At 47.6% G+C, this 26,097-nt stretch overlaps 1 protein-coding gene across 2 annotated transcripts; it reads left to right on the forward strand.

The window, feature by feature from the left end:
* Nucleotides 1-25,860, forward strand: TRIM35 (tripartite motif containing 35). 2 transcript variants are annotated; one of them, XM_049632398.1, is made up of 6 exons: nucleotides 7-524; nucleotides 13,094-13,189; nucleotides 17,751-17,981; nucleotides 21,638-21,660; nucleotides 22,481-22,599; nucleotides 23,993-25,860. In XM_049632398.1, the coding sequence occupies exons 1-6, from the start codon at nucleotides 90-92 to the stop codon at nucleotides 24,568-24,570; spliced, it is 1,482 nt and encodes a 493-aa protein (XP_049488355.1). In that variant the 5' UTR covers nucleotides 7-89; the 3' UTR covers nucleotides 24,571-25,860. The 2 variants fall into 2 exon arrangements, with proteins under 2 accessions (XP_049488356.1, XP_049488355.1); XM_049632399.1 differs by lacking the exon at nucleotides 17,751-17,981 and having other exon boundaries at nucleotides 1-524.
* The last annotated feature ends 237 nt before the right edge of the window (nucleotides 25,861-26,097 follow it).

Consider the following 26,097-nt stretch of genomic DNA (forward strand, 5'->3'; position numbering starts at 1 on the left):
GGAGCCGCCCCGCGCGGGTCCCGAATCCTCGAGGTGGGTGGGAGGGGTGGGAGTCAAAGTTACCGGCTTGGGAACCGGTGGCCACAGCTATGGAGCTGGGCCCCGCCGTGTCCCCCGGGCCTTCCCGCTCCTTCAAGGAGGAGCTGCTCTGTGCCGTCTGCTACGATCCCTTCCGCGATGCCGTGACTCTGCGCTGCGGCCACAACTTCTGCCGCGGGTGCGTGACCCGCTGCTGGGAGGTGCAGGTGACGCCCACCTGCCCGGTGTGCAAGGACCGCGCGGCCCTCGCCGACCTACGCACTAACCACACCCTCAACAACCTGGTAGAGAAACTGCTGCGCGAGGAGTCCGAGGACGCGCGCTGGGCGGGCCACCGATCCCCGCGCCTCTGCCGCCTGCACCGCGCCCAGTTCAGCCTCTTCTGCCTCGACGACAAGGAGCTGCTGTGCTGCTCGTGCCAGGCCGACTCCCGGCACCAGGGGCACCGCGTGCAGCCAGTGAAAGACACTGCCCACGACTTTCGGGTAAGAGCGGCAGTGTGCGGGAGGTGGCCGAGAGCGCACGTGGCGGCCGCGTCCCGACCGGACCTCGGCACCCCTGACCCCGCGGCTCCCGTCAGAGCTGTGTGCCCAGACCTCGGCCCCCTCGGACTCCGCTAACCTACAGGGGGGTCGGGCCAGGAGGCCTGCGAGGGGAGAAGAGGGAAAGTAAACAGGAAGTGTGGGAACTGGGGTTACATGTTGTTCTCAGGACGGCCTCACCCACTTCTGAAGGGCCGAGCCCCTGCACCAGTTACCCCAGCAGGGTGTGGCTCAGGCCCATTTGAGAAGCACAGGAGTGGGTAAAGCCCAAGCATCTTGGAGCTTAGGGCAGTCAGGTTAGAGGTGCGGGAGCCCAGGACCTGGGGAGCCAGGGATAAGGTCTTCCAAAGTGGGTCACATACTTCCCGGAGCTGGCCCTATGTATCGAGGAGGAGTGGAGAGGCTTTTGGCCCTGGCCAACTGATTTATTCTGGATCACACTCTGCACCCCAATGCCTAGAGTTCCAGTGGCTGTAAATAAAGTGAGGAATGTACAGGGCAAAAGTAACATGGAGAATACTTTGGTATAGGAAGGGGAAATGATCAGAAAGTAAGGATTAGCCATCTCAGGAGTTTTCACAATTTTTGACCTTTAGCCCATGGTTTTTCCATTGTGATCCAGAGCACTCATATGTATGTGTCAATTGAAACAGAAGTTCTGTGAAAACGTCTATTGTACTCTGGCATTGGCTGTTATTTTATTTTTACTGATTGATTTAAAAATTGCACAGGGTGTGAAACACTATTTCCTTAGCTGTTAACACATGGGTCAGACCCACTGGTTAAGCTGGTAGGAAGCTGAATGTATTGAAAAGGAGGTGCGCTGGTCTCCAGACCCTGTTTTCTTTTCAATGCCTTTTTTTCTTTTCTTTGTTTTGTTTTGTTTTTTTTTTTAAGCTTATTTATTTTGAGAGAGATCTTGTGTGCATGAAGGAGGGATGGGCAGAGAGAGAGAGAGAGGGAGAATCCCAAGCAGGCTCCACACTGTCAGCGCAGAGCCCAATGCGGGGCTTGAACTCACACTGTGAGATCATAACCTGAGCCCAAATCAAAAGTCTGATGCTTAACAGACTGAGCCATCGGGGCACCCCTAATGCCTTTCTTAAGAAATATTGAAAGTTGGTTACAGTTCCATTGCACATTTTGACAGAGTTCAAGTAAAGGGGAATGTTAACAAAACGCATGTTTGAATACCACAGTAACTTGCCAGAGGGATAACCCTGTAACGCCTGTTGCCGTATTTAACAGTGGTCCACGACAATGCTTTTTCCCATACTCTTCTGGCACAAGTGCCAGGTCCTGATTTGGTACAGCTAAAGTAAATACTGGGCATTCTGGGGGCTGGGGTTGAGGTGGGGGGGGCACCATGGATCAAGTCATGGCTCATCACCATGGGACTGACACAGGTACAGAGCAGGAAGATGGGCAGGGGTCGAGGCCAAGAGCACTAAGGCAGAACCCCCAGGTCTGGGCTAAGCCGGGATTCACAGTTAGTGAGTCAGGTGCCAGGAAGCACATATGGTCTAATGACAACTTCCTGTTCATTCAGCAGATGCCTTGTACTGCTAGGTCCCAGGGATACTGCAAGACATGAGATAAACAACATGTCATACCTTCAGGGAGCTTGAAGCAGAGACTTGAGGGATGAGGAGGTGTTAGCCAGGTGAAGGGGGTGAGGGAGGGTATTTCAGGCAGAGGCAGCAGCATACATAAGGGTCCAGAAGCTGGGAGGCCTAACTCTTCAGGCAGTAAGAGGATTTCAGAGTGGTTCGAGTGAGAATGGAGCGCAGAAGAGGCCTTGAGGCCATGAGGCTTGGCCTTTATCTTAGAGACTTTAGGGAGCAGTAGGAGGGTTTTAAGCAGAGGGATGATGCTGTCAGACTGATGGGCACCTAGGGTGACCTATGAGGACAGAGGGAGTCTGGTCCTGAAAGATTTGAGGAGAATGCAAGCCATGTGTGCTCAGCCCTTCGCAGGGTGGGACTCAGTCGTGCGTTAGGCACCCGTGTCCCAAGGACCTGTTGTGTGGTGTTCGGGACCTTAGGGGTGCTGAAGCCACAGAGGTAAGACCGAGCCCTCGCCCTGTGGAACTCACACTGTAGTAGGGGAAGTGCTGGGTGACTGGGCGGGGAGCAGCATGGGAAGGCTGGAGAGGGGAGAGCAGGCTGAGGGGCTTCTGTTGTGTGCAGTGGGCAGCCCTGAAAGCTTCTAAATAGGGACTTTGTGGTGAGCTGTGTGTTTAGAAAGATCACTTGGGCAGTCACCTGAGGAATTCGGTAAAAATAGTAATCGAACCAGCCGACATTATTTTTTTATAAATTTTTTTGGTTTATCTTTGAGAGACAGAGCACAAGTGGGGCAGGGGCAGAGAGAGGGAGACACAGAATCCAAAGCAGGCTCCATGCTCTGAGCTGTCAGCGCAGAGCCCGATGCGGGGCTCAAATTCACAAACGGTAAGATCGTGACCTGAGCCGAAGTCAGACGCTTAACCGACTGAGCCACCCAGGCGCCCCCAGCCGATGCTTTTTGAGCGCTTACTATGTGCCTGGTGCTCTTGAGTGTTTACATGTCAACCAATTTAATCCTCACAAAAACCCTATGAGGTTGCATATTGGTCTGCTATTGCTGTTGTAATAAATTGCCACAAACACGGCAGTTTAGCACAGCACAGAAGTATTTTCTTATGGTTCTGGAGGTCAGAAGTCTTGAAATCCAGGTGTTGGCAGCACTACGTGCCTTTTGGAGGCCAGGACAGAATTTATTTCCTTGCCCTGTCCAGCTTTTAGAGGCCCCTTTCTCCATCATTCCAACGTCTGCTTCTGTTGTCTCATTGTCTTCTCTGACTGACTCCCCCAACTTCCTTTTAAAAGGACCCTTCGATGACTTGGGCCCACCTGGACCATCCAGGATAATCGTCCATCTTAAAATCCATAATTTCATCCTACCTGCAAAGTCCTTTTTGTCATATAAATAATGTATTCACAAATTCTAAGTTTTAGGATGTGGACGTCTTTATTCAACTTGCTACGCGTAGGTACTGTTCTCCCCATTTTACAGACAGCGACACTGAGTCTCAGGTGAAGTAACTTGTCTGAAGTCACAGGGCAAGTACTATATACAGTTCACCTGGGGCCTTGTTCAGCCCCTACTCTGGTCATGGACTTTGTGAGAAACTTCTCTGGTCCCTGGGGAAGACTTTCCCTGCCGGTTCTCTGTTCTAGGAGCTGTGAGGGCAGCTGATTATGTGTAGAAGTTTAAGAGGCTTGAGTGGGTAAGAACTGCCATCAGTGGGTGCCTACTGTGTGCCAGGCACAGTAAGTATGTCCAGCAGAGGACAGAGGAGTCCTAGCCCTTGGCTTCTTGGAGTCAGACATAACTGAATAACAATCACTAATTAGGGGCATCTGGGTGGCTCAGTCGGTTGAGCGTCCGACCCTTATTTCAGCTCAGATCATGATCTCATGGTCCGTGAATTCAAGTCTCGAGGAGCCTGCTTAGGATTCTTTGTCTCCCTCTCTCCCTGCCCCTCCCCTGCTCGCTCTCTCTATCTTTCTCAAAAATAAGTAAATAAACTTAAAAAAGTATATGTATATATAATCACCCTCGTTGTAGTTTCAGGGTGACATTCCTGTGAAGGACAGTACAGGATGTGACCCACTATGACAAGGCAGCCTGCTTTTGTCTGCTGGGGCATGGAAAGGAGTCTCTGGGGAAGTGATTTCAAGAGACCTGAAGGCTCAGGAGGAGTTAGCTAAGTGAGGGGCAGCAAGCCCCGGTGGTGGGGCAGGGGGCAGGGATGCAGAGTAACCCAGAGACGTCTGGACGGGGAATGAGGGCATCCAGTCCAGGACAGATCGCAAGGGGCACGAAGGGCATGTTAAAGATCTGAGATTTTGTCCTACCTACATACGTGGGGCATGAAGGAAGGAAGTGCTGAGATACCCAAACGTGGCATAAGTGTTTGATTTTTTTCTAATGTTTATTTATTTATTTATTTATTTTTTTTGAGAGAGAGAGAGATGGAGTGAGTGCGCACGAGCCGGGGAGGGGCAGAGAGAGAGACAGAAGATCTGAAGCAGGCTCCAGGCTCCGAGCTGTCAGCACAGAGCCCGACGCCAGGCTCAGACTCACAAACTGCGAGTTCATGACCTGAGCTGAAGTGGGTGCTTAACCGATGGGGCCACCCAGGTGCCCCACACATGACATAAGTGTTTCAACCAGATCACTAAAAGTACATGTTGGGGCTTGAAGGGACATCCACTGGCACGTGTTTCTCAAACCTGAACAACGTACCCGTTCTTCTTCGGGGAGAAACTGTTCTAACACTGTGAAATAAAATATATTCCTTACATACAAACACTAAACTAGTGTAAATTCCTCCTATTCCACACATAGGCAGTAAAACAGACACACAAAACTTACAAATTAAGCACAAACAAAACAAAAATCAATTCATTTCTAGTTCAGATATTCATTACAAGGCTTTATTTTGCTGAAACTCAAGCGCTGCTCCTTCGGTGGCTCTGAGGCTTGTCTGGCAATACTCGTGATACCCCTTTACCCTTTTCTATGTGATGACTTGATTTGCCAGCCTCAGTTTCCCTCTTCGAAGAACCAAAACTTGGCTGTGATGTAATTGGCCTTCATCAGATCTAGCCTATCCTTTACCTATTAGGTGTATTTCTGTTCTTTCCCTATTAGGCCGAGACAATGAAAGTCGTATAGCTTGGACATTGTTAGCAAATACAGACTGGTCCTGAAGTTGTAGGAACTGAAAGCATGTGTCGGCAGTGTTCATAAGGTGACTCAGAAAAGGTTTACCTTAGTTAGGTGTTTTGGTTTTGGTTTTGGTTTGTTTGTTTGTGTAGGTTATTGAATGAAAACACTAACTGAAAACTCTTCCTGGAAAACTTGCAGATCCCCAAATATACAGACTCGGAGCCATAGGGCACTGTGAGGAGATGATTCCATTTTACTAGTGAGAAAACAGAAACTTGGAGAGATACAGCAATTCGTGACAGTCGCAGGGAATGAAAAGGGTACACGCAGGATTAGAACTCAGATTTCCTGAGTCCCAGTCCAGTGTTTACTCTGCCTTGCAGAACCCCCACCAAGTCCCAGGCCTCGAACTGCCTTGTCCAGATCACTTTCTTATGCGTCACATGGGACTGACTTGAGAGCCATTCTCTGCCCTCCAGCTTCTTCTGCACCAGCCCCAGTCTGTTCCCCTTCTGGGATTACCTTCTTACAGTTAGTCTGGCTAAATCTTCATAAGCACACCGAGGGGAAAGGAAAAATGGGAGACTGGGTTGGAGTTGGATAGGAAAAGGATCTGGACGAGATCGAGTTGTCTTGGATGCATTTATCCTATGCATTTAAGAGGCCTGGGAAATAACCCGGAAGGAGAGTTAAGTCACCTGGTGCTAAGTGGCACTTAGTAGTGAGAGTTAACACATGCCTGGTGTGCTCTTTTAAGTACTTTACATGGATTGACTAGTGGGAACCTCACAGCAATCCTGTGAGCTAGGCAGTCTCATTCCTCTTACCCACATGAGAAAACCATGGGGCAGAGAGAAGAAAATGAATGCTCCTAATGGGGGAGCTGGGATTTGAACTTGGGTGGCAGGGTGCCAGAGCTCTTAGCTGCTGTGTCAGTCTGCCTGGAAACAAACATTTGAAATAGGGAAAGTAACAGGAACCAGAGGCAGATGCCAGGACACTGGTAATGGGCTGGGTAAACATGGACCAAGAACTGTTCTTCATTTTTACAGTGAAATTTCAGAGACATGCCTTATTTCTTAATTAAAAAAAATTTTTTTGAGAGAGAGAGAGGGGAGGGGCAGAGAGAAAGGGAGAGAGAGAATCCTAAGCAGGCTCCACACCCAGCACTGAGCCCAACATGGGGCTCAGTCTCACGGCCACAGGATCATGACCTGAGCCGAAATTAAGAGTTGGATGCTTAACCGACTGAGCCACCCAGGTGCCCCTCTAAGGTATGGAGCCTGACGGCCAGTGAGAGAGCTTTGCCAAAGTTCTCACCAGTGGTTAGTGACAAAGACACTATTTATAAATCAGGTCTCCTAACTTTCAGTCCAGGAGCCAGTGTGGAGTAGTGGAAAGACCATGGACGTTGGATGCACTCATTGACTGGGCAGGTAGGTAGTTACGCACATCCGCTTTGTGCTGAGACCTGGGGATATGCAGAGACAAGACAGTTTCTACCCTTGTAGGGCAAGCGTCCATTCCTTCTGCAAAGGTTTGTTTAGCACCATGTGTGGGGCGAGAGAACCTGGCCTTTCCTGGAAGCCTGCAGCCTTTCCAGGAAAGTGAGGTGATTATCCAGGGTAGTAAATGGGACCATAGGGTTGTACCTGAGAGCTGTGAGAGCCCAAGGGATGTACCTGAACTCTGCTGGGGAGATCAAGGCGGCTCCCTGAGGAAGTGAGGGGAACCTGAGCTGAGTTTTCAGCGCCACGTTGGGATTGTTGGACGGTGCAGACAGGAATCGGTCAGATGCAGCAGCATACATAGGGCCTCGGAGGACAGAAAATCTGGCTTGGGGCAGACATCCCTGGCTGCAGACATGACCCTAGCACTTTGATAAGTACTTGAGGGGCGCTGTGACCATCTTGGGAAATAGTATTTATTCTTTCTCTTACCTGCACCCTTCCCATTTTCTGTTATACCACATAGCACCTGTGTTAATGGATAATTTGGGCAAAATAACTTTGTAAAATCCTTAGAGTTAATTTTTAAATATATTATTGAAACTTGCTGCTTAAAGAATCAAATTGTAATTTTTAAAATCAACGACGTAGACCTTATAATCACATTCTGAACCTTTTAGTGTAAATAAAAGCTTCCTGTTCTGCATGTTTATAACTAACCTTGAGTGTTGTAATTTGAAACTAAAATCAGAGCTCATTTGCTCCTTTGGGCTTGGGGCCTGGTCGATGCTCCACATGTGTCACAGGCCATTTAGCTCCATCCATGGCAGTGATGACCCGTATGAGTCCCGACCAGGCTTCACACCAGAGCCCCCACTAGGAAGCCAGCAGCTTCTGCTCATTCAACACACTGTTTGGGCTATAATGCAGGTCCCTGAATGGTCAGTCCAGTTGGATACACGTATGTTGTGTGGTGTTAAAATCCGAATATCTAAAACAAATGTGAAAAGTGTATTGTTTAGATTCATTTGAATTCACTGTTTACATGCAGTATTTCCTAGATGAACCACAAAGTGCACGGAAAGGGAAAAAGTGGAATAAAACGTGCACAGTAAGTCCCCAAATAGGAAGAAAAGGAAATACTGAACAAGTGGGAGAAATAGGTGGTAGGTTGGATGACAAACGTATTGGGTTATGTTAAATATTCCAGTTAAATGACAGAAGTTGTCAGAGAAGAAAACAACCTAGTTTTGTGCCACTTAAATAGGATTATGACAATGGACGGAAAAAAAATACATTTGATAAAGTTCAGTATACTTTAGTACTTAAAAAAAAATTAGCAAACTAGGAACGGAAGGAACCTCATTAATCTGATGAAATATAACTCCTGAAAAGCTTAGAGCTAATACCATATTTAATGGTGAAACACTGAAAGTTTTCTCATTATGGCCAGTTCTATTCAATTTTGTATTGAAAATTGTAGCTAATAAAATAAGTCAGGAATCATAAATAAAAGGTATAAGGTTAGGAAAGAGGGAAACTACACTAGCATGATCTGTAGATGACATGATTACATGTATCTGTATAGAAATTTCTGTTGCATAGGAAATAAAAAGATGCTATGGATAAATTATGAATATAAATAAGTTTAGACAGAATGCCAGTTGCAAAAAGATTAAAATATTTCTGTATATCAGTAGCAAATATCAAATAAAAAATACAGTGGTATAGAAAATTGAGTTTATAACAATAAAGGTAACAAAGATGCAGATCTCTGGCCGGGTGGGGGGGGGGGGAGGGAGAAGTGGGGAACAATTTCATTGAGAGACATCAAAGACTAAATGGAGGATATACCATATTCATAGATGAGAAGACTCACTATTTACAGATGCCAGTTATCTCCAAACTGAGTGTAGAGTCAGTACTATCCTAATCAAAATCCCAATGCGATTATTTTGTGGAATTTGACAAGCTAATTCTAACATTCGTACGAAAACTTTAAGGGACAACGATTGCAAAAACATTCTTAGGAGATATTTATTAGGTCTAAGTTTATTTTACAGCTGTAGAAATTAAGGCTGTGTGATATTGGCAGAGGACAGACAGGTGGACCAGGGAAACAGACTAGAGAACTGGAAACATATCTGCGTTTCATGTATGGTAGAGGTGGCCTGTGTATCAGTGGGGCAGGCTAGTACTCTTAAATAATGGTTCTGAGGAAGCGAGCTCTCAGGTCCTACCATTCACAGGATAAACTCCAGGTATCCACGTTGGACCCAAATGAGAAAGGAAAGCCCTAAAGCTTAAAAAATGATAATAATATAGCAAATTAACTTTGTGACCCTAGGGTATGGGAGTATTTTTAAAACTAATTCTAAAGGGTAAGACCGATACATTTGACCATACTGAAGTTAAGAAATACAAGCGATACAATAGAAGATACTTATTACACATCTAACCCATGAAAGACGTTGCACATTTACAATAAATCCCTACAAACCAGTCGGAAAATGGCAGGCAACTCCGTTAAAAAATGGTTGAAAGATGTGAACAGATATTAAAAAATAAATGCCCAATGGTTAATGAACACTTCATTAACATCGCTTGTGTGGTATTAACTGGTACAACTGCTTTGGAAAACGGTTTGGCGTTAATCTTCTAAAGCTGAAGATACACACACCAGTGTTTCTGCCTCCAGGAGTATTTTGCACAGAGACAAGTGTACGTGTGTATGTGATGTATGCAGGAAGATATGTGCTATTTGTATTACTTGGAGAGTGTCAATGACCCAACTGTCCATGAACACGGAATGGGTAAATGTGTATTCATACCCTGGAATACAGTGCAACAATGAATGAGTAAACTTACATACAGTAACGGATTTGAATCCTGTAAACCTTACATTAAGGTTAAGAAAACAAGACACAAAAGAATGCACACAGAATGGTTCCATTAATACAAAGTTCAGAACCGGGAAAAACTAAAGTATATTGTTTAGATTAAGGATGCATACATGGGTGGATAGAACTATGAAGAGAAGCAGGGAAATACATGCAAATAAGGACCCTTGTTTGCTGTGGCAGCAAGAAGGGGATACGATTCAGAAAGGACACATCCTGGGTGTGGTTACAGAGGTGTTCACTTTATAACTTTATAACCTTCTGTACTTAACGACATGTATGTGTATTTAAGGCACACATATGTTTTATGCCAAAGCAAATAAGTTGTCAACAACAGAGATTGAAAGGTAAAAAACAACTCTTTAAACCTGGGAGAAATTGCCGGGATTTCCTTTCATTGTGGGAGGAAAGCTCTCGGTAAGTGGCAAGAAATGTTTTCATTTTATAGGTTTTTAAATTTTCGAGGTAGACTTTATATACAACAAGATGCATAGATCTTGAATGTTGAATCTGAGGAGTTCTGACAATTATCCACACCCTATACTTGCCACCCCGAACAAACTAGAACATTTCTGTCATCCTGGAGAGCCCTCTTCTTCCCAGTCGGAGGCAACCACCTTCTGATTTCTGCCACCTTCTATTAGTGCTGACCATTCTTGAGCTTCACATAAATTTTAACAACTTACTCAATAATTTTGACAACTTACTCAACTCCTCTGGGCCTTCTTTTCTCCTTTGTGTAAGTGGAGTGTAGTGCCTGCCTCACAGGAATGTAAGAATTAAGTAGCATGATATTTATAAAGTGCTTAATCTGATGCATGATGCACAGTCCATGTCAGTAGTAACTCTTGTTACAAATAGAACCATTGGTGGATCTCATCAACTCACACCTCAGAGAAGGGTCATTTTGGGGTTGTTCTTTGCTGTATTACAGCAGAACTCTCATAGTGGTTGAAGTTTGGGAAAGGACAAGGGACTTTTGCGCCCGGCCCCCTGCCATCTTTTTTAGCCCGTAATCGAAGGCAGAGGGCTGGGCTGTGTTGTTTTGGGACCAGCACACCCCTGGGTAACGTGTGGGCCGTTCCTTCACACCTGTCATCCACGCGTATTTGGCACATCACAGAACTATTACGTGACTTTGTGACAAGACCTCTTGTCCCACAAAATAAAACATTAGGGTGATATTTTACTGGTCTTGTGGGAGGTTCATACTGATTTTATTTTGCTACTGGGAGGCTCACCTTAGAGATGTTATTCTACAGAAAATAATTTTTAAAAATCTGTTATATATTCTCAAGGAGATCATAAAAATGACCAAAATGAATAGAAAAGAAAACAAAATCTGCAGAAAATGAAACGAGGTATCACTTTTGGACTACGGCAGTTAGAAGAATGGGCTATGGAGTAAGAGACTGCCCAGTTATTGCTGCATAACAAATTACCTCCAAAAAGAGTGGTTTAAAACAGAAAATGTTATCTCACGGTTTCTTTGGGTCTGTAATCTGGGCATGACTTAGCTGGGGGTGTCTGCCCTCAGTCTCTCATGATGCTGCAGTCTCATCTGAAGGCTCGAGTAGGCCAAGGTCACCATTCAAGCTTGCTTATTTGCCCGCTCGTGTGGTTGCTGGCAGGATTCCGGTCCTGTCGGGCTGTTGGGTGGACGCCATCCTCAGTTCCTAGCCCCATGGGCCACCCCGTAGACTAGATCACAACATGGCAGCTGGCTTCCATCCAAAGTGAGCAAGCAATGTAGGGTGAGAAGGGGTATGCACAGGCTGTTGGTCCCCTATCTTGGAAGTGATCTCCCTTTGCTTTTGCAACATTCTGCTGATCAGAAGCAAGTTGCTAGGTCCAGCCCACAGGGAGGAGATTCCACCATGGCATGAATGCCAGAAGTGGGGATTACTGGGACCATTTCATTCATTCATTCATTCGAAGTGTTTATTTTTGAGAGAGAGAGACACACAGTGCAAGTGGGGGAGGCACAGAGAGAGGGAGACACAGAATCGGAAGCAGGCTCCAGGCTCTGAGCCATCAGCCCAGAGCCCGACGCGGGGCTCAGACTCACGGACTGAGAGATCGTGACCTGAGCTGAAGTCGGACGCTTAACCGACTGAGCCACGCAGGCACCCCTGCTGGGACCACTTTAGAGGCTGCCTCCTTCAATCTGCCCTCTGGTCCCCAATGATTCTTGTCGCCCCACCCCTGCCACATTCATAATATACTCACCCACTCCCAAGATCCCCAAACATCTTGTTACAGCATCAGCTCCTGAATCTCATCATCCGAATCAGGTCCAGGTGGGGATGAGGCTTTTGAGGACAAATCTGTATCTTCTATTGCTGCATAGCAAATCACCCCCAAAACTGGAAGCTTAAAGCAACAAATTGCCCTATCTCACAGGAGGGAGGGATCACCAGGGGCCATCTTAGAAGCTGGCTATCACCACTGTCTAGATTCACATCCCTATTCTGCCATATACTAGCTGTGTGCTCTTGGGCTAGTCACTTCCCTTTTGTGTGCTTTTGTTTTTGTTTTTTAATTTCTAAAATGAGGCTAATAATATTATTCACCTAACAGAGATAATGTTATGATTAAGTAACATAATCTATAAAGTAATTAGCACCTTCCCTGGCAAATAGTAAATGCTGGCCATTTATAATTAATGCCATTAGAATTGTTACTATTTTTCCAAAGAAAAAAACCTGGTAAGCTTTCTCAGAATGATAAGTGAAAAGGTTAACGATGGAAAGAAATGGATAGGCCTTGAATACAAAAGGTAGGAATCCAACCTAAAACTGGTAGTGAAGTCCAAGGAGATCAGAGCAAGAATGGTTAAGTTTAAAAAAACAAAACTACTAAAACCAAAGTATTTGCTGAAAGCAGTGATGAAAGTATTTCACATGGCTCCTGTACCTGTAGAATATTGCCACAAGGTAGGGATGTGGGGAGATCTGTGTTTAGATCGGGCCCTGTAGGAATAACTGGACCAACCTGCCATCAGATCTGTTCATTTCTAACTGCAGGCCAGTCCGGTTTAGAAAGTGGGAAAGGGAGCCTGTGAGCACATGGTCTATAGAACTGGCACACAGCTCAGGGGTTCTTGGCTTGCCTGGACCAGCTTTAGGCCTGAGCGGGATGCCCTTCTACGCTTTACTGTGGCCAACTTGCGAGGGAACAGGCCCTGTCTTCCCATCTGTACCAGGTATGAAATGAAGGGGCCGGTTAGAAGGGATCTGAGAGCACTTTATGCTAAAAATGCCGGATTGGAGGTCAGGGCTATAGGACTTCCCTTTCTGCTGTGCCCTGCAGCATGTGGACAGACTGGGTTGAGTAAACGGTTGAGTTGTGCCCACACTGACGTTGGACTCCAGTTGTAAATGGGGTGTGTCACCCCCTGCCTGGCCTCCAGCCCTAATGTACCTCCTTCTTGTATCTCACGTAGGCCAAGTGCAGGAACATGGAGCATGCGCTGCGGGAGAAAGCCAAGGCCTTCTGGGCTGTGCGGCGCTCCTATGAGGCCATCGCCAAGCATAATCAGGTGAGTGCACTGGCTGAGTGGGGAGATTAGGGACACCTGGGATATGGGGGGAGGGGAGAGGGGAGAGGTGAGGGTGGGCCCACCCTGGCTGTGGGTATGGACACAGAATCATCCTTCCCTAACTCTGAGGGTCTAGCACGGTCATGTCCTAGGTTGCTGATTATGGCTGCACCGCCATGGCCTCTCTAAATAGCTGGGCACAGGCCACGCCAGCAGCCACGGAAGTGGCTTGAAAAACTACCTGTGCCATCTGCACTGTGCTTTCAGTCTAACTTCAATACGTGCTGCACTTGACCATCCAACCCAGCTGCTCAAGCCAACGATGACCTAGGGCTCTTCAGCTCCTCCTCTTTCCCTGTTACTCCCCGGGGTCCACTCCATAGCAGTCCTGTCTCCTCTAACTGCAAGATACATCATGTCCACCTGCCGTTCTGTTTCCAGCATCCTGGCCATATCTCCGTTGTTTCTCACCTGGCCGAGTACCAGGGCCCCAGCCTTCTGCCCTTCTGCCCTTCTGCAGTCCATCTCCACGGAGTTGACTGATGTTTTAGAAAAATACGTTGATTGCGTCACTCCTCTGCTTAAAACTGTTGAGATCACACAGTCCAGACTCCTCACCGTGGCCTTCACGGCCTTCCCTGCTCCTCGGTTTCGTCTCCTCCCATGCTTGGCTCCAGCCACATTGGCCTGCCTTCTGACCCTCACGTGAGCTGTCTCCTCCCAGATCTCCCATAAGGTGCAGTTTGTCATTAGTATCTCAGCTCAGACGTCCCTTCGGAGAATCGTTCCCTGATTACCCTACCCAAGCAGCCTTCTCCTTTAGTTGCTCTCGTATGTCCCCATTTTGTGTTCTTTGGAACACTACGTTACCTGCAATTAACTTCCTATTTTTTTTTTTTTTTTAATTTATTCCCATTAGAATGTAACAAAAGCAAGCGCAGTAGTATCTGAGAGGATTCTTGGCACACAATAGGTGATCAATAAGGGGTTGTAAGTTGAATGAGTGAATGGTCTCCCCTCTCTCCCCACTGTCATTGTTTATGCCTGGGCACCCTCTCTTCCTCTGAGTCCTGTGCAGATTGGCAGCCGGGTTTCTGATGGGTTGTCCTGGCTTTGCTCTGTCACCCCCTGGGTGAGTACTTCTACTAAGTACAGCTCAGCTGAGGCCTACCTGGCTTGGGCTGCCTGGCACTCCCCTTCCATGCCCATGTGCCCACGGGAGGGGACTAGGCTTGAGAAAGAGCCTCCTTAACTCTGGCCAAGGAGTTTCCCCGAGCCGCAGAGCTGGTGGAATAACGTAGAAGAAAGGATCGTGAAAGGTGGGTGGCCAGGGCAGTAACCGCAAAGCCGACCTACTCCCAAACCCAAGCTTTGTCCTCCAGGCACATCCCTCACCCCCTGCAAGCTAATTCCCTCATCTGCGGAAAGAGAGCGGCCTCGTCTTACTAGAATGTTGTTAAACGTTCACTTGAGAGGATGCATGTGAAGTGCCCAACAGAAAAGTCCTTCCAACAACTCTCGCGTCTTATAGACCATCCAGCTGGATTTGAGAGGTGTTTTCACTGTTGCAGTGAATCATTTTGTCATACCGTCAGAGCCAGAACACACGTTGAGCTTCCGATCCAGACAGGAAGTGACTGGAACCTCCCACCCTGTTCCGATCCAGACAGGAAGTGACTGGAACCTCCCACCCTGTGGTCAGAACACTCATAGTGAGTTGCTTTTCCTGTGGTCGCTGTGGAATCCTGGAGCTCTGCCTCTGTGGCTTGAGCTCCTTTGTGGCCAGCCCCATCCATTCATGTGGCTGGCCTAGTCGGGACTACAGTGGAGGTGCCTGGGGCATGTCCGTAGGTCCAGGTGCTAGCACCTGTCTGCCCGTCCCAGGCGCTGTGCAACTCTCGCGTGGCCAGGTGTGAGATTCCAGGACTCCTGTGTGATTCATGCTTTCCCCCTGAGTCCAGTCTGTGCAGGCTGATGAGGGAAGTGAAGGCTTTGATGTTTACCCCTTCAAGGCTCCGGATTGCCAGCCGGCAGGGTAGCTAGACTTGACTCTGCATTGGCAGGGTTTTCCTGCCTGCTTTTTTATCTTTCTGTGGGACAGAAATCCTCCTGCATTTCACTGTCTCTCCCACCACGCACAACCCATCTTTTGGGCCTGGTATTTCAGCAGTACCCTCCCGTTTGCATGCCTTTGACAGTTAGTTTGTACACCAGCTCACGAGTATAAAGCCATTTGTGTTTCTTCTGTGAACACCAGTTCACATGCTTTTTTTTTTCCCTTGGAATATTTGCCCTTTTCTCTAGTGGATTCATAGGAGTGCTCTGTATATTAAGAATAACAGTCTGTTATCCGTTGCAAATATTTTTCCTCACTTGTCATTTCTTTTTCAGTAAAACACTTTTACCTTTTCTGGGTCATTTTCACTTTTTCGGTGAATATTTTGTCACATATTGTCAGAGCCATGAGCATATTATTCATCATGTACTGAACTTTTCAATCTCAAGATGAGATAGTGACACACACACATTTCTACCATTGCTGCCACACACATTTCGAGTTGTTTTTCCAGTGGTCATCTTGGAATTTTATTTTTGTACTTCACTTTATAAGTAGTCTCTTGCCATTTAGAACTTCTCATGTTTAGGGTGCCTGGGTGGCTCAGTGGTTAAGCATCTGACTCTTGATCTCAGCTCAGGTCTTGGTGTCAGGGTAATGACTTTAGGCCCCATGTTGGGCTCTGTGCTGGGCATGAAGCCTACTTTAAAAAAAAAAAAAACAACTTCTTATTTTTATATCCATTCAACGATCTCCTTTGAGGCTTCTCAGTGTTTTACTGCTGTACAAAAGGTCTTTTTCATTCTAAGGTGAGAAATATTTCTCTGCTTTTTCTTTGAGTGCATTTATGGGTTTGTTTTAACTTTTAAAAAGCTTTTTGTAGTTACGATTAGGAGTGTGCGTATCGTTAATGATTTGGTGTTTTTTTTTTTTAATTTTTTTTTTAATGTTTATTTATTTTTGAGACAGAGAGAGACAGAGCATGAACGGGGGAGGGTCAGAGAGAGAGAGGGAGACACAGAATCTGAAACAGGCTCCAGGCTCTGAGCTGTCAGCACAGAGCCTGACGCGGGGCTCAAACTCACGAACCGCGAGATCATGACCTAAGCCGAAGTCGGATGCTTAACCGACTGAGCCACCCAGGTGCCCCAGTGATTTGGTTTTAAAGTAAATACTTCCTACTCTGTTGGGAAGCCTCTGGATCAGACAGATTTGAAGTCTTAAGATTGGAAGGCAAATAAGTTTTATTTATTTATTTTTTTTAACTTGTTTTATTTTTTAAAATCTACATCCAAATTAGTTAGCATATAGTGCAACAATGATATCAGGAGTAGATTCCTTAGTGCCCCTTACCCATTTAGCCCATCCCCCCTCCCACAGCCCCTCCCGAAACCCTCAGTTTGTTCTCCATATTTATGAGTCTCTTCTGTTTTGTCCCTTGCCTGTTTTTATATAATTTTTGTTTCCCTTCCATTATGTTCGTCTGTTTTAGTCTCTTAAAGTCCTCATATGAGTGAAGTCATATGATTTTTGTCTTTCTCTGACTAATTTCACTTAGCATAATACCCTCCAGTTCCATCCATGTAGTTGCAAATGGCAAGATTTCATTCTTTTTGCCAAGTAATACTTCATTGTATATATCTACCACATTTTCTTCATTCATCCATCGATGGACATTTGGGCTCTTTCCATACTTTGGCTATTGTCAATAGTGCTGCTATAAACATGGGGGTGCATGTGTCCCTTCGAAACAGCACACTTGTATCCTGTCGATAAATGCCTGGTAGTGCACTTGCTGGATCATAGGGTAGTTCTATTTTTAGTTTTTTGGGGAACCTCCATACTGTTTTCCAGAGTGGCTGCACCAGCTTGCATTCCCAACAAATAAGTTTTAAACATCGTTGTTATTTGCAAGGCACTTGGGTGGCTCAGTCGGTTAAGTGTGCAACTTCAGCTCAGGTCATGATCTCACGGTTGGTGAGTTTGAGCCCCACATCAGGCTCTGTGCTGACAGCTCAGAGCCTGGAGCCTGCTTCAGATTCTGTGTCTCCCTTTCTCTCTGCCCCTCCCTTGTTTATGTACTCTCTCTCTCAAAAATAAATTAACATGCAAAAAATTTTAAAAATACATTCAAAAAATAAAAAATGGTTCTTACAACAACAGTTCATTTCTGCGATTTAGTATTTCCCTTGCTGTTGTGCACCTAACCAAAATACAGATTAGTGTGTGTTGAGGAGGATCCAGACTATAGGCGTCATCTAGAAGCAGTGATTCAATTTGAGATTTCAGTTTATCAAGAAAATCTCATTATGCCGTGTGCTTTCAACTTACAACTCTGTGCTGATAAAATTGTACCTGCATTTTACCTGTCGGGGGGTCTGCTCATGGTTTCCTTTGAAAACAGAGCTCCTTTGCTAGAAACCTCCGAGTCACGCGGCCAGGCGCCGGCCGAGGGCTTCCATCCGAGGCTGACCCTCTGTGGCTCCGTCCTGCTCTCTGCCGCAGGTGGAGGCTGCCTGGCTGGAAGGGCGAATCCGACAGGAGTTTGACAAGCTTCGCGAGTTCCTGAGAGTGGAGGAGCAAACCATCCTGGATGCCATGGCCGAGGAGGCGAGGGAGAAGCAGCGTCTGGCTGAAGGGAAGATGAAGCGGCTGGCAGAGGACACAGAGGCTCTGGCCCATGAGATTGAGCGGCTGCAGGTGGAAATGAAGGAGGATGACGTTTCCTTTCTCATGGTGAGGGGCTTGCCGCCTGGCTTCAGTGACAGGGACCAGGTGTTCAGGAGCCGGTGGGGAGCCAGAGGCCCCCGGCCCTGGCCCACCCCATCTTCCCATAGTCTCGGGGTGCTGGGCCCTCAGAGCCCTCGAAGGAAGTTCTCTGACCATCAGGAGGCCAAGAGGGTTTTCATCAGAGTTCACTTCTCTCTGCCTCTGTCTCCTTTCCTTCTCCCTGGCCCTTCCTCTCTTGTACTCACTCTTGCTCTCTTTTCCTTTCTTCTCTCTCTGCTCCAAATGGAGTACTTGGTAAATAAGCTTTTTATTTTGGATTAATTTTAGATGTATGGAAAAGTTGCAGGGATAGCCCTGAGTGCCCCCATACGCCTCTCCTCGTTTGTCCCATTGTCGAAACCTTACATCACCTTGTGGCACATTTGTCCACGGGAAGCTGACCTGGGTGCGTTGTAATTAACTAATGTCCAGACTTCTTTGGAGTCACCACTTTTTACATTACTATCCTCTTTCTGCTCCAGGGTCCCATCCAGGGGCCCACAGTGCATTTAGTTGTCCCCTCTCCCAGTCTCCCCTGGTCTGTGACAGCTTCTTATTTTCTCTGTTTTTCATGACCTTGGCAGTCCTGAGGAGTTCTGGCCAGATGGCCTGTTCTCCCACCTGGGTTTGTCTGATGTTTTTCTCATGATCAGACAGGGGTTATAGGATTTTACAAAGAAGACAAAATGGAATATTCTAGAGTTATACAATTATTTTAACTTTTTAATGTAAATATGACATTTTGATATTCTCTATTGTTTTAAGAAAAGGGTGACTTTGGGGCACCAGGGTTGGCTCAGGCAATTGGGTGTCAGACTTCAGCTCAGGTCATGATCTCACAGTTGTTGAGTTCGAGCTCCGTGTCAGGCTCTGTGCTGTGCTGACAGCTCAGAGCCTGGAGCCCGCTTTGAATTCTGTGTCTCCCTGTCTCTCTGCTCCTCCCCCACTCACGCTCTGTCTCTCTCGTAAAAAGAATACACATTAAAAAAAATTTTTTTTTTAAATAAAAGGGTGACCTCTTTCTCTCTTTAAAAAATATCTATTTAGTTGATTTTTTTTCTTTTTATTGCTTTCATCCCCTGCCTCCTGCCCCCCATGAGTCACTAGGTCTTTATAGAGATGTTTCTATAATGGAAAGCTAGTTTGGAAATCGATTAGGATGGTGAGGTATCTCCTCCACTTAAAGAACAGCCGAACCCTCTGGAAAGGGGACTCTTTGTAGAGTGGATTGAGAAGGGACAGGGACATCTTCCATTCAAGCTGGGTGGGTGTCACATCCCCACCAGGGACTGTTGGGGTTCTCTGCCTCATACAAAGCTTTGAATCCTGATGTCTCCTGTCTCCAAAATGCCCCTGATAATAAAATCATTTGGTGGATTCTAAAAGTTAGATTCCTTGCTGTTTCTGTTTAGGAAATTGGGAGTGTCGTCTTGCCCAGTGACCAGTGTGCTTTCAGGGATGCTTTTATGACCCTTTTTTTTAAGCTTATGTATTTATTTTGAGAGAGACAGAGTGCAAGTGAGAAAGGACCAGAGAGAGAGGGAGAGAGAGAATCCCAAGCAGGCTCCGTGCTGTCAGCACGGACCCCAAAACGGGGCTTGAACCCACAAAACTGTGAGATCGTGACCTGAGCCGAAATCAGGAGTCAGATGCCTAACTGACTGAGTCAGCCAGGTGCCCTGATTTTTTCTTTTTTAATGTAACAGTTTTATTGAGATAAAATTCACATATTGTATAATTCACTCATTTAAAATGTATAGTTCAGTGGTTTTTACTGTAGTCACAGAGTTATACAGCCATCACCATAATCAGTCATAGAATTAGTTTTACCTCCCCAACAGAAACCCCGTACTCTTTAGCTGTCACCCTCCTATGCTCCCCCTCTCGCCCCACCATCAGCCCTCAGCAAACGCTAATCTACTTTCTATCTCTAAGGTTTGCCTAGTCTGGACATTTTCCATAAATGATTTCTATAAATGGAATCACATAACATGTAGCCTTTTGTGACCAGCTTCTTTCACTCTGCACATTTTGAAACTGTATCTGTTGCAGCATGTATCAGTACAGGACTGAATAATACTCCGTTGTATGGATATGCTACATTTATTTACCCATTCATCAATTGGTGGACATTTGGGTTGCTTCCACTTTTTAGCGATTATGAATCATACTGCTATAAACATTCATGTGCAAGTTTTTGTGTAGACATATGTTTTTATTTCTCTTGAGTATGTGCCTAGGAATAGATTTACTGAATCATACGGTAACTTGTAAGTTTAACCGTTTGCCAGGCTGTTTTCTAAGCAACTGCACTGATTTTATATTCCCATCAGCAGTGTACGAGGGCTAACTACATGCTTGCCAACGCTAACTTTCTTTTAAAATGTCTTATTATTTTTAAATTTTTATTTTAGAGAGAGAGCGTGAGCAAGGGAGAGAGAGGGGCAAAGGGAGAGAGGGAGAAAGAGAAAGAGAACCCTAAGCAGGCTCCGTGCTGAGCACGGAGCCCTGTGTGGGGCTCAATCCCGTGACCCTGGGATCACGACCTGAACCAAAATCAAAGTCGGACACTCAACCGACTGAACCACCTAGGCACCTCCTGACTGTTTTTTAAAATAGCCATTGCCGTGGGTGCAAAATGGTATCTCACTGTGGTTTTAATTTGCATTTCTTCAGTGGCTAATGATATTGAACATCTTTTCACGTACTTGTTGTCATTTGTATATCTTTGGGGGAACTGCACATTCAAATCCTTTGTCCATTTTTTAAAGTGGGTTGCTTGTCTTTTTGTTGTTGAATTGTAACAGTTTTTAGGCATTATGCACACTTCGCAGGTATGTGATTTGTAAATATTTTCTCCCATTTTGTGGGTCATTTGTTCACTTTCTTGGTAACTTCCTTTGAAGTACAGAAGCTTTTCCTTTTGATGGAATCTGGTTGGTCTGTGTTTTCTTTGCTGTTTATCCTTTTGGAGTCATATCTAAGAAACTATAATCCAGGGTCATGAGTTTTATAGGCTTAGCTCCACATTTAAGTTTTGAGTTAATTCAGAAAATTTTGGGTGTGGTGCAGGGTGGGAATCTGTCTTCAATCTGTTGCATGTGGACGTCCGGTTGTCCCACTGAAGACCATTTACCGAAGACCATTCTTTCCCCAATGAATGGCCTTGGCACCCTTGTAGAAAACCAACTGACAGTAAATATGAGGGTTTACTTCTCGACTTTCAGTGTCCGTTAGCTCTGTATGTCTGTCCTTATGTTAGTACCATGTTGTTTTTACTACTCTTGCTTTTAGTAAGTGTTGGAGTCGGGATGTGTGAGCCACCAACTTTGTTTTTGCCCAAGATTGTTTTGGCTATTCTGGCTCCCTTGAATTTCCATACGAATTTTAGGATCAGCTTGTCAGTGTCTGTAAAGAAGCCAGCTAGAATTTTGATAGGAACTGTATTGAATCTGTAAATCAGTTGGGGGAGCATTGCCATCTCAACAATGTGAAGTCTTCTGGTCCATGAACATGGGATGTAGGGCTACTTTTGAGATCAGAAACTTACTTTTTTTTTTTTTTTCCTGTGCTTATGGCTCTGTTTTTTGTTTGTTTGCTCATTTGTTTGTTTTTTCTTTTAGAAACACAAAAGCCGAAAACGCCGGTAAGTTGCCAAAGCTGATGGAGGGGAGGGGAAGAGCAGGCAGAAATACCAGGGGTGCCAGCGCCAGTGGCTCCAGGGCCAGGCAGGTAATGAAGCCAGCTGGGTATGACCCAGAGGGAGTGGTGGGGACTGGCCAGGTGGACAGAGCCCTCCTTTGAGCCATTCCACTTCCGATTTATGCTGGTGAAGTGTTGTTTTTCTGAGTGTGGAAAATCACTGTCCGTTGTGTGGGGAGAGAATGTGTCATCTTGCACATGGCTTGTATTTCTCAGGGGGCCATCCCAACGTTTAAGCTTATTTCTTGGTTAGCCCCTCCCTCTGAGAGCCTCAGGGACACACTGGTTTGTGTTGATGTCTGTTGGGCTCACAGCGATGACCTGTATCCCAGTCACCGCTGTACAAAGATGAAAGAGAATGCTTTGGAGAGTAGGGAGTTTCTCGGCACCGAAGGTGTTCAAAGCGAAGGCCAATGATACGTTCAGACATTGGGACTAGGGGACCCTTATGGTCCCTTCTGACTCAGACATCCCATGAGCAGATATGTAAGTATGCTTTGTGCCCTCAAGAAGGGGAACTGTGTCTGAGAACCTCCTATATATATTTATCCCAGCTGGGGCAGGTTGAGCCCGAATACTGAATCCTGCAGAGAGCTAGGAGCAGCCTAATTGGCTACTGGCTCATCTCCCATCAGAGCCCAGCCCAGGTTTGTCATGGGTAGGATGGCCAGGGAATGAGTCCTGTCGCCCGTGGCCGGCTGACCCAGTTAGGCCCAGGATGCACGGCCCCAGCCCTGCCCACCAGGCCTTCCCTCCCTTCCCAGCCTCTTCTGCACCATGGAGCCAGAGCCCGTCCAGCCCGGGATGCTCATCGACGTCTGCAAGTACCTGGATTCCCTGCAGTACCGCATCTGGAGGAAGATGGTCACGTCCGTTGAATCTGGTGAGTGGGGGTGCGGGCAGGGTTACAGGAAGGGGGGGGTACTTTACGTGAGGCACAGAGCCAGCTGCACTCCTCTCTTTTAGCTTCCCATCCTGTCGGACCTTCTCCAGCCTCTTTCAGACAGGTGCCTGGTGCCCTCTCCACCCCCAGCCCCACCACTCAAAACCCTCTGGCAGAGCTCCTGTCTTTGGGTCCTGACACTTGGCCACCTCTGCAGAAAGAGGAGCTGGCTGCCCTCTCTGTTCGGAACTGGACCGTGTAGGTAATGGAAGGTCTCCTCCTTTCAGGATCGCCTTTCCAAGGTGACACCAGGCCACGCGAGTCACTGTGTTGGGCGCTATGGACTGAGTGTTTGTGTCCCCTTACATTCGTAGGTTGAAGCCTCAACCTCCAATGTGATGGCATTTGAGGTGCGGCCTTTGGGAGGTGATTTGGGTTACATGAGGTCATGAGCATAGAGCCCCAGGATGGGGTTAGTGCCCTTACAAGGAGAGGCACCAGAGGGCCGGCTTCCTCTCCCCTCTGCCCAGTGTGAGGACACAGCAAGAGGCAGCCGTCTGTGAGCCACGAGGAGGGAGGGCCTCACCCAAACCAAAGCACACTACAGCCCAGCCTGACTTCAGTCTCCAGAACCATGAGAGAGACATTTCGGTTGTTGAAGCCACGCAGCCCGGGGTATTTTTGTGTAGCAACCCAAGCTAAGACATGATTTTGTAGGGAGAAATGTAACCCAGAGGGATGTTACGTGCTTCTCCAAATCGTCATGGAGTTTTGTGAGCACCCGGGGCCCCTGCTCCTGTTGGTTTCCTGTGGCTGCTCTAACAAAGGACTGCACACTGGGTGCCGTAAAATGACAGATTTACTTGCTCTCGCAGTTCCAGGGGCCAGAAGTCCAGAGTGCTGGTGTTGGCAGGGCCGTACTCCCTCTGAAACCTATAGGGAGGGCCTTCCTTGCCTCTCGCTGGCTTCCGGTGTTGGCCAGCAATCCTCGGCCGGCAGCTGTAGCCCTTGGATCCCGGCCCTTGTCATCACCTGGCCTTGTCCCCTCGTGTGTCTGTGTCCCTTCTCCTTTCTTTGGCAGGAACAACAGTCATGTTGGGTTAAGGTCCCACTCGGCTCCTGTCTGATGTCATCTCAGTCACATCTGCCATGACCCCACTCCCAAATAAGGATGCCTTCTGAAATACTGGCGGTTAAGACATCCCCATCTTTTTCGGTGGGGTACAGTTCAGCCCATAACCCTGCCCCTCAGCCCTGGACAGCTCCCTCCACGCCCTGGGGCCAGTTGGGACACAGCGGGTCACTTTGGGGGGATGGAGGCATCAGCTGGCGTGGCAGGCAGGCAGCACCTAAGGTTTGCTGATTCGCCCCCGCTGTCCCCCTCTGCTCTCAGTGCCTTTCAGCTTCGATCCCAATACCGCGGCCGGCTGGCTCTCGGTGTCCAATGACCTCACCAGCGTCACCAACCACGGCTACCGCGTGCAGGTGGAGAACCCGGAGCGCTTCTCCTCAGCGCCGTGCCTGCTGGGCTCCCGCGTCTTCTCGCAGGGCTCCCACACCTGGGAGGTGGACCTGGGGGGGCTGCCCAGCTGGCGGGTGGGTGTGATGCGGCTGCAGCAGGACGCCGGCGCCGAAGGCCACTCGCACAGCTGCTACCACGACACCCGCTCGGGCTTCTGGTACGTGTGCCGCACGCAGGGCGTGGAGGGAGACCACTGCGTGACCTCGGACCCGGCCACGTCAGCCCTGGTCCCGGCCATCCCCCGCCGCCTGCGCGTAGAGCTGGAGTGTGAGGAGGGCGAGCTGTCTTTCTACGACGCGGAGAGCCACTGCCACCTCTACACCTTCCACGCCCGCTTCGGGGAGGTGCGGCCCTACTTCTACCTGGGGGGCATGCGGCGGGACGGGCCTGCCAAGCCTCTGCGCATCTGCCCCCTGCGGATCACTGTCAAGGAGGAGCTGGATGGCTGAGGTTGGCCCTGAGCCAGATGGATGCTGCCTGGGACCGGGTCCGTGGTCCTGCTGTCTTTCTGCCCTTCCTCAGTCCACGTTCACCTCAGTACCTCTGAACCGACTGCCTCTGCCAGCATCTTCCTGCTGACCTGTCTTGTCCTTTTCCTATGGCTCCAGGCCCCAGACCTTCTCCTTCATTTCTGGTCCCTTCTCTGCCCACGGTTAAAAGTCATCCAGGAGACCCCTCACTCCCCAGAGCCATGGCACCTTCAGGATGTGAATTTTCTAAACCCTAATGCCAGGATTTCTGGGGATGACATTTGCTTCTAGAATGGGCCTGTTTTTAAAAAAAATTTTTTTTAATGTTTATTTTTGAGACAGAGCGTGAGCAGGGGAGGGGCAGAGAGAGAGGGAGACACACAATCCAAGCCGGCTCCAGGCTCTGAGCTGTCCGCACAGAGCCGGACGCAGGGCGGGCCCAAACCCACGCACCGAACCCGCAAGATCATGACCTGAGCTGAAGTCAAACGCTTAACCGACTGAGCCACCCAGGCGCCCCTAGAATGGGCCTGTTTTAAAACGTAGGTTTTATTATCCAGGTATGGCGAGGCCAGTGGACCTGGAGAGGGCCACAGTTGAAAAGAGTTTGTTATTTACAGCTCCCAAGACGAGGGCCCCACCGCACCTTTGGGAGTAGCCACACAGGGCAGCGTCAGGGGAAGCATCAAGGTCTGTGAGGAGGCAGGGGGAGTTGAGGAAGCACAGGTTGGAGACTTTATTGTGGTTTTGGTGATAGGAACAGGTGGGGCAGGGCTCTGGGTAGACGGGTTTGAGATCTTCTAGTTTGAATCATTTTGGCAGGCTCTGGGACATAGGGGCTGTCCCCAGTTGTCAGGGATGATCCAGAGAGGAACCTTGGCCCCCAGTGTGAGAGCCAGATAAAAGAAGTGGTTGGGGGTATAGCTCAGGATGGGTTGGTTTGCATATGAAGGGCGTGCTCACCAGAGAGTTGATTGCTTTCTCCTGGGAGGAACAGGTTCCCCAGGCCTGTGAGGCCCCAGATGCCAGAGCCTCAAGAATACAGAAAATAAGAAAATATAGTTCATACAGGGTTGCTGCTGTGGCTTTGGGGCAGGACCTGGGCTCAACTTGTCTATCACTTTATACCAGTATTTTAAAACTGCTCCCCAGGATCCCCTGTGGTCCCCGGGGAATAGGCAAGGCTGCCCATCAGATTAACTCTGATTTATCTATTTGCACTTCTTGGACTATTTCACTTAAAAAACACTTTTTTTTTTTTTTTTTACACGACGCTCTTCCTTTTACATTTTAGCCTTAAAAAGTGACTTATACAATGCAAGTGGAAAAAAACCCCACAATTTTAAAAAGCACAGTTTAGACCCATTCCTTCTCTGGGCTTCAGTTTCCTCATCTGGGGATGAGATAGGAGGACTGGGAAATTATGTCCCGTGATTGCTGTGGAAGAAACAGCTCTGATTCGTCCTCATAAAGTAATGAGGGACCCCTTTCATTCAGGTCTGGGGT

The sequence above is a fragment of the Panthera uncia genome, chromosome B1, assembly GCF_023721935.1.
Source record: "Panthera uncia isolate 11264 chromosome B1, Puncia_PCG_1.0, whole genome shotgun sequence".
Lineage (NCBI taxonomy): Eukaryota > Metazoa > Chordata > Mammalia > Carnivora > Felidae > Panthera > Panthera uncia.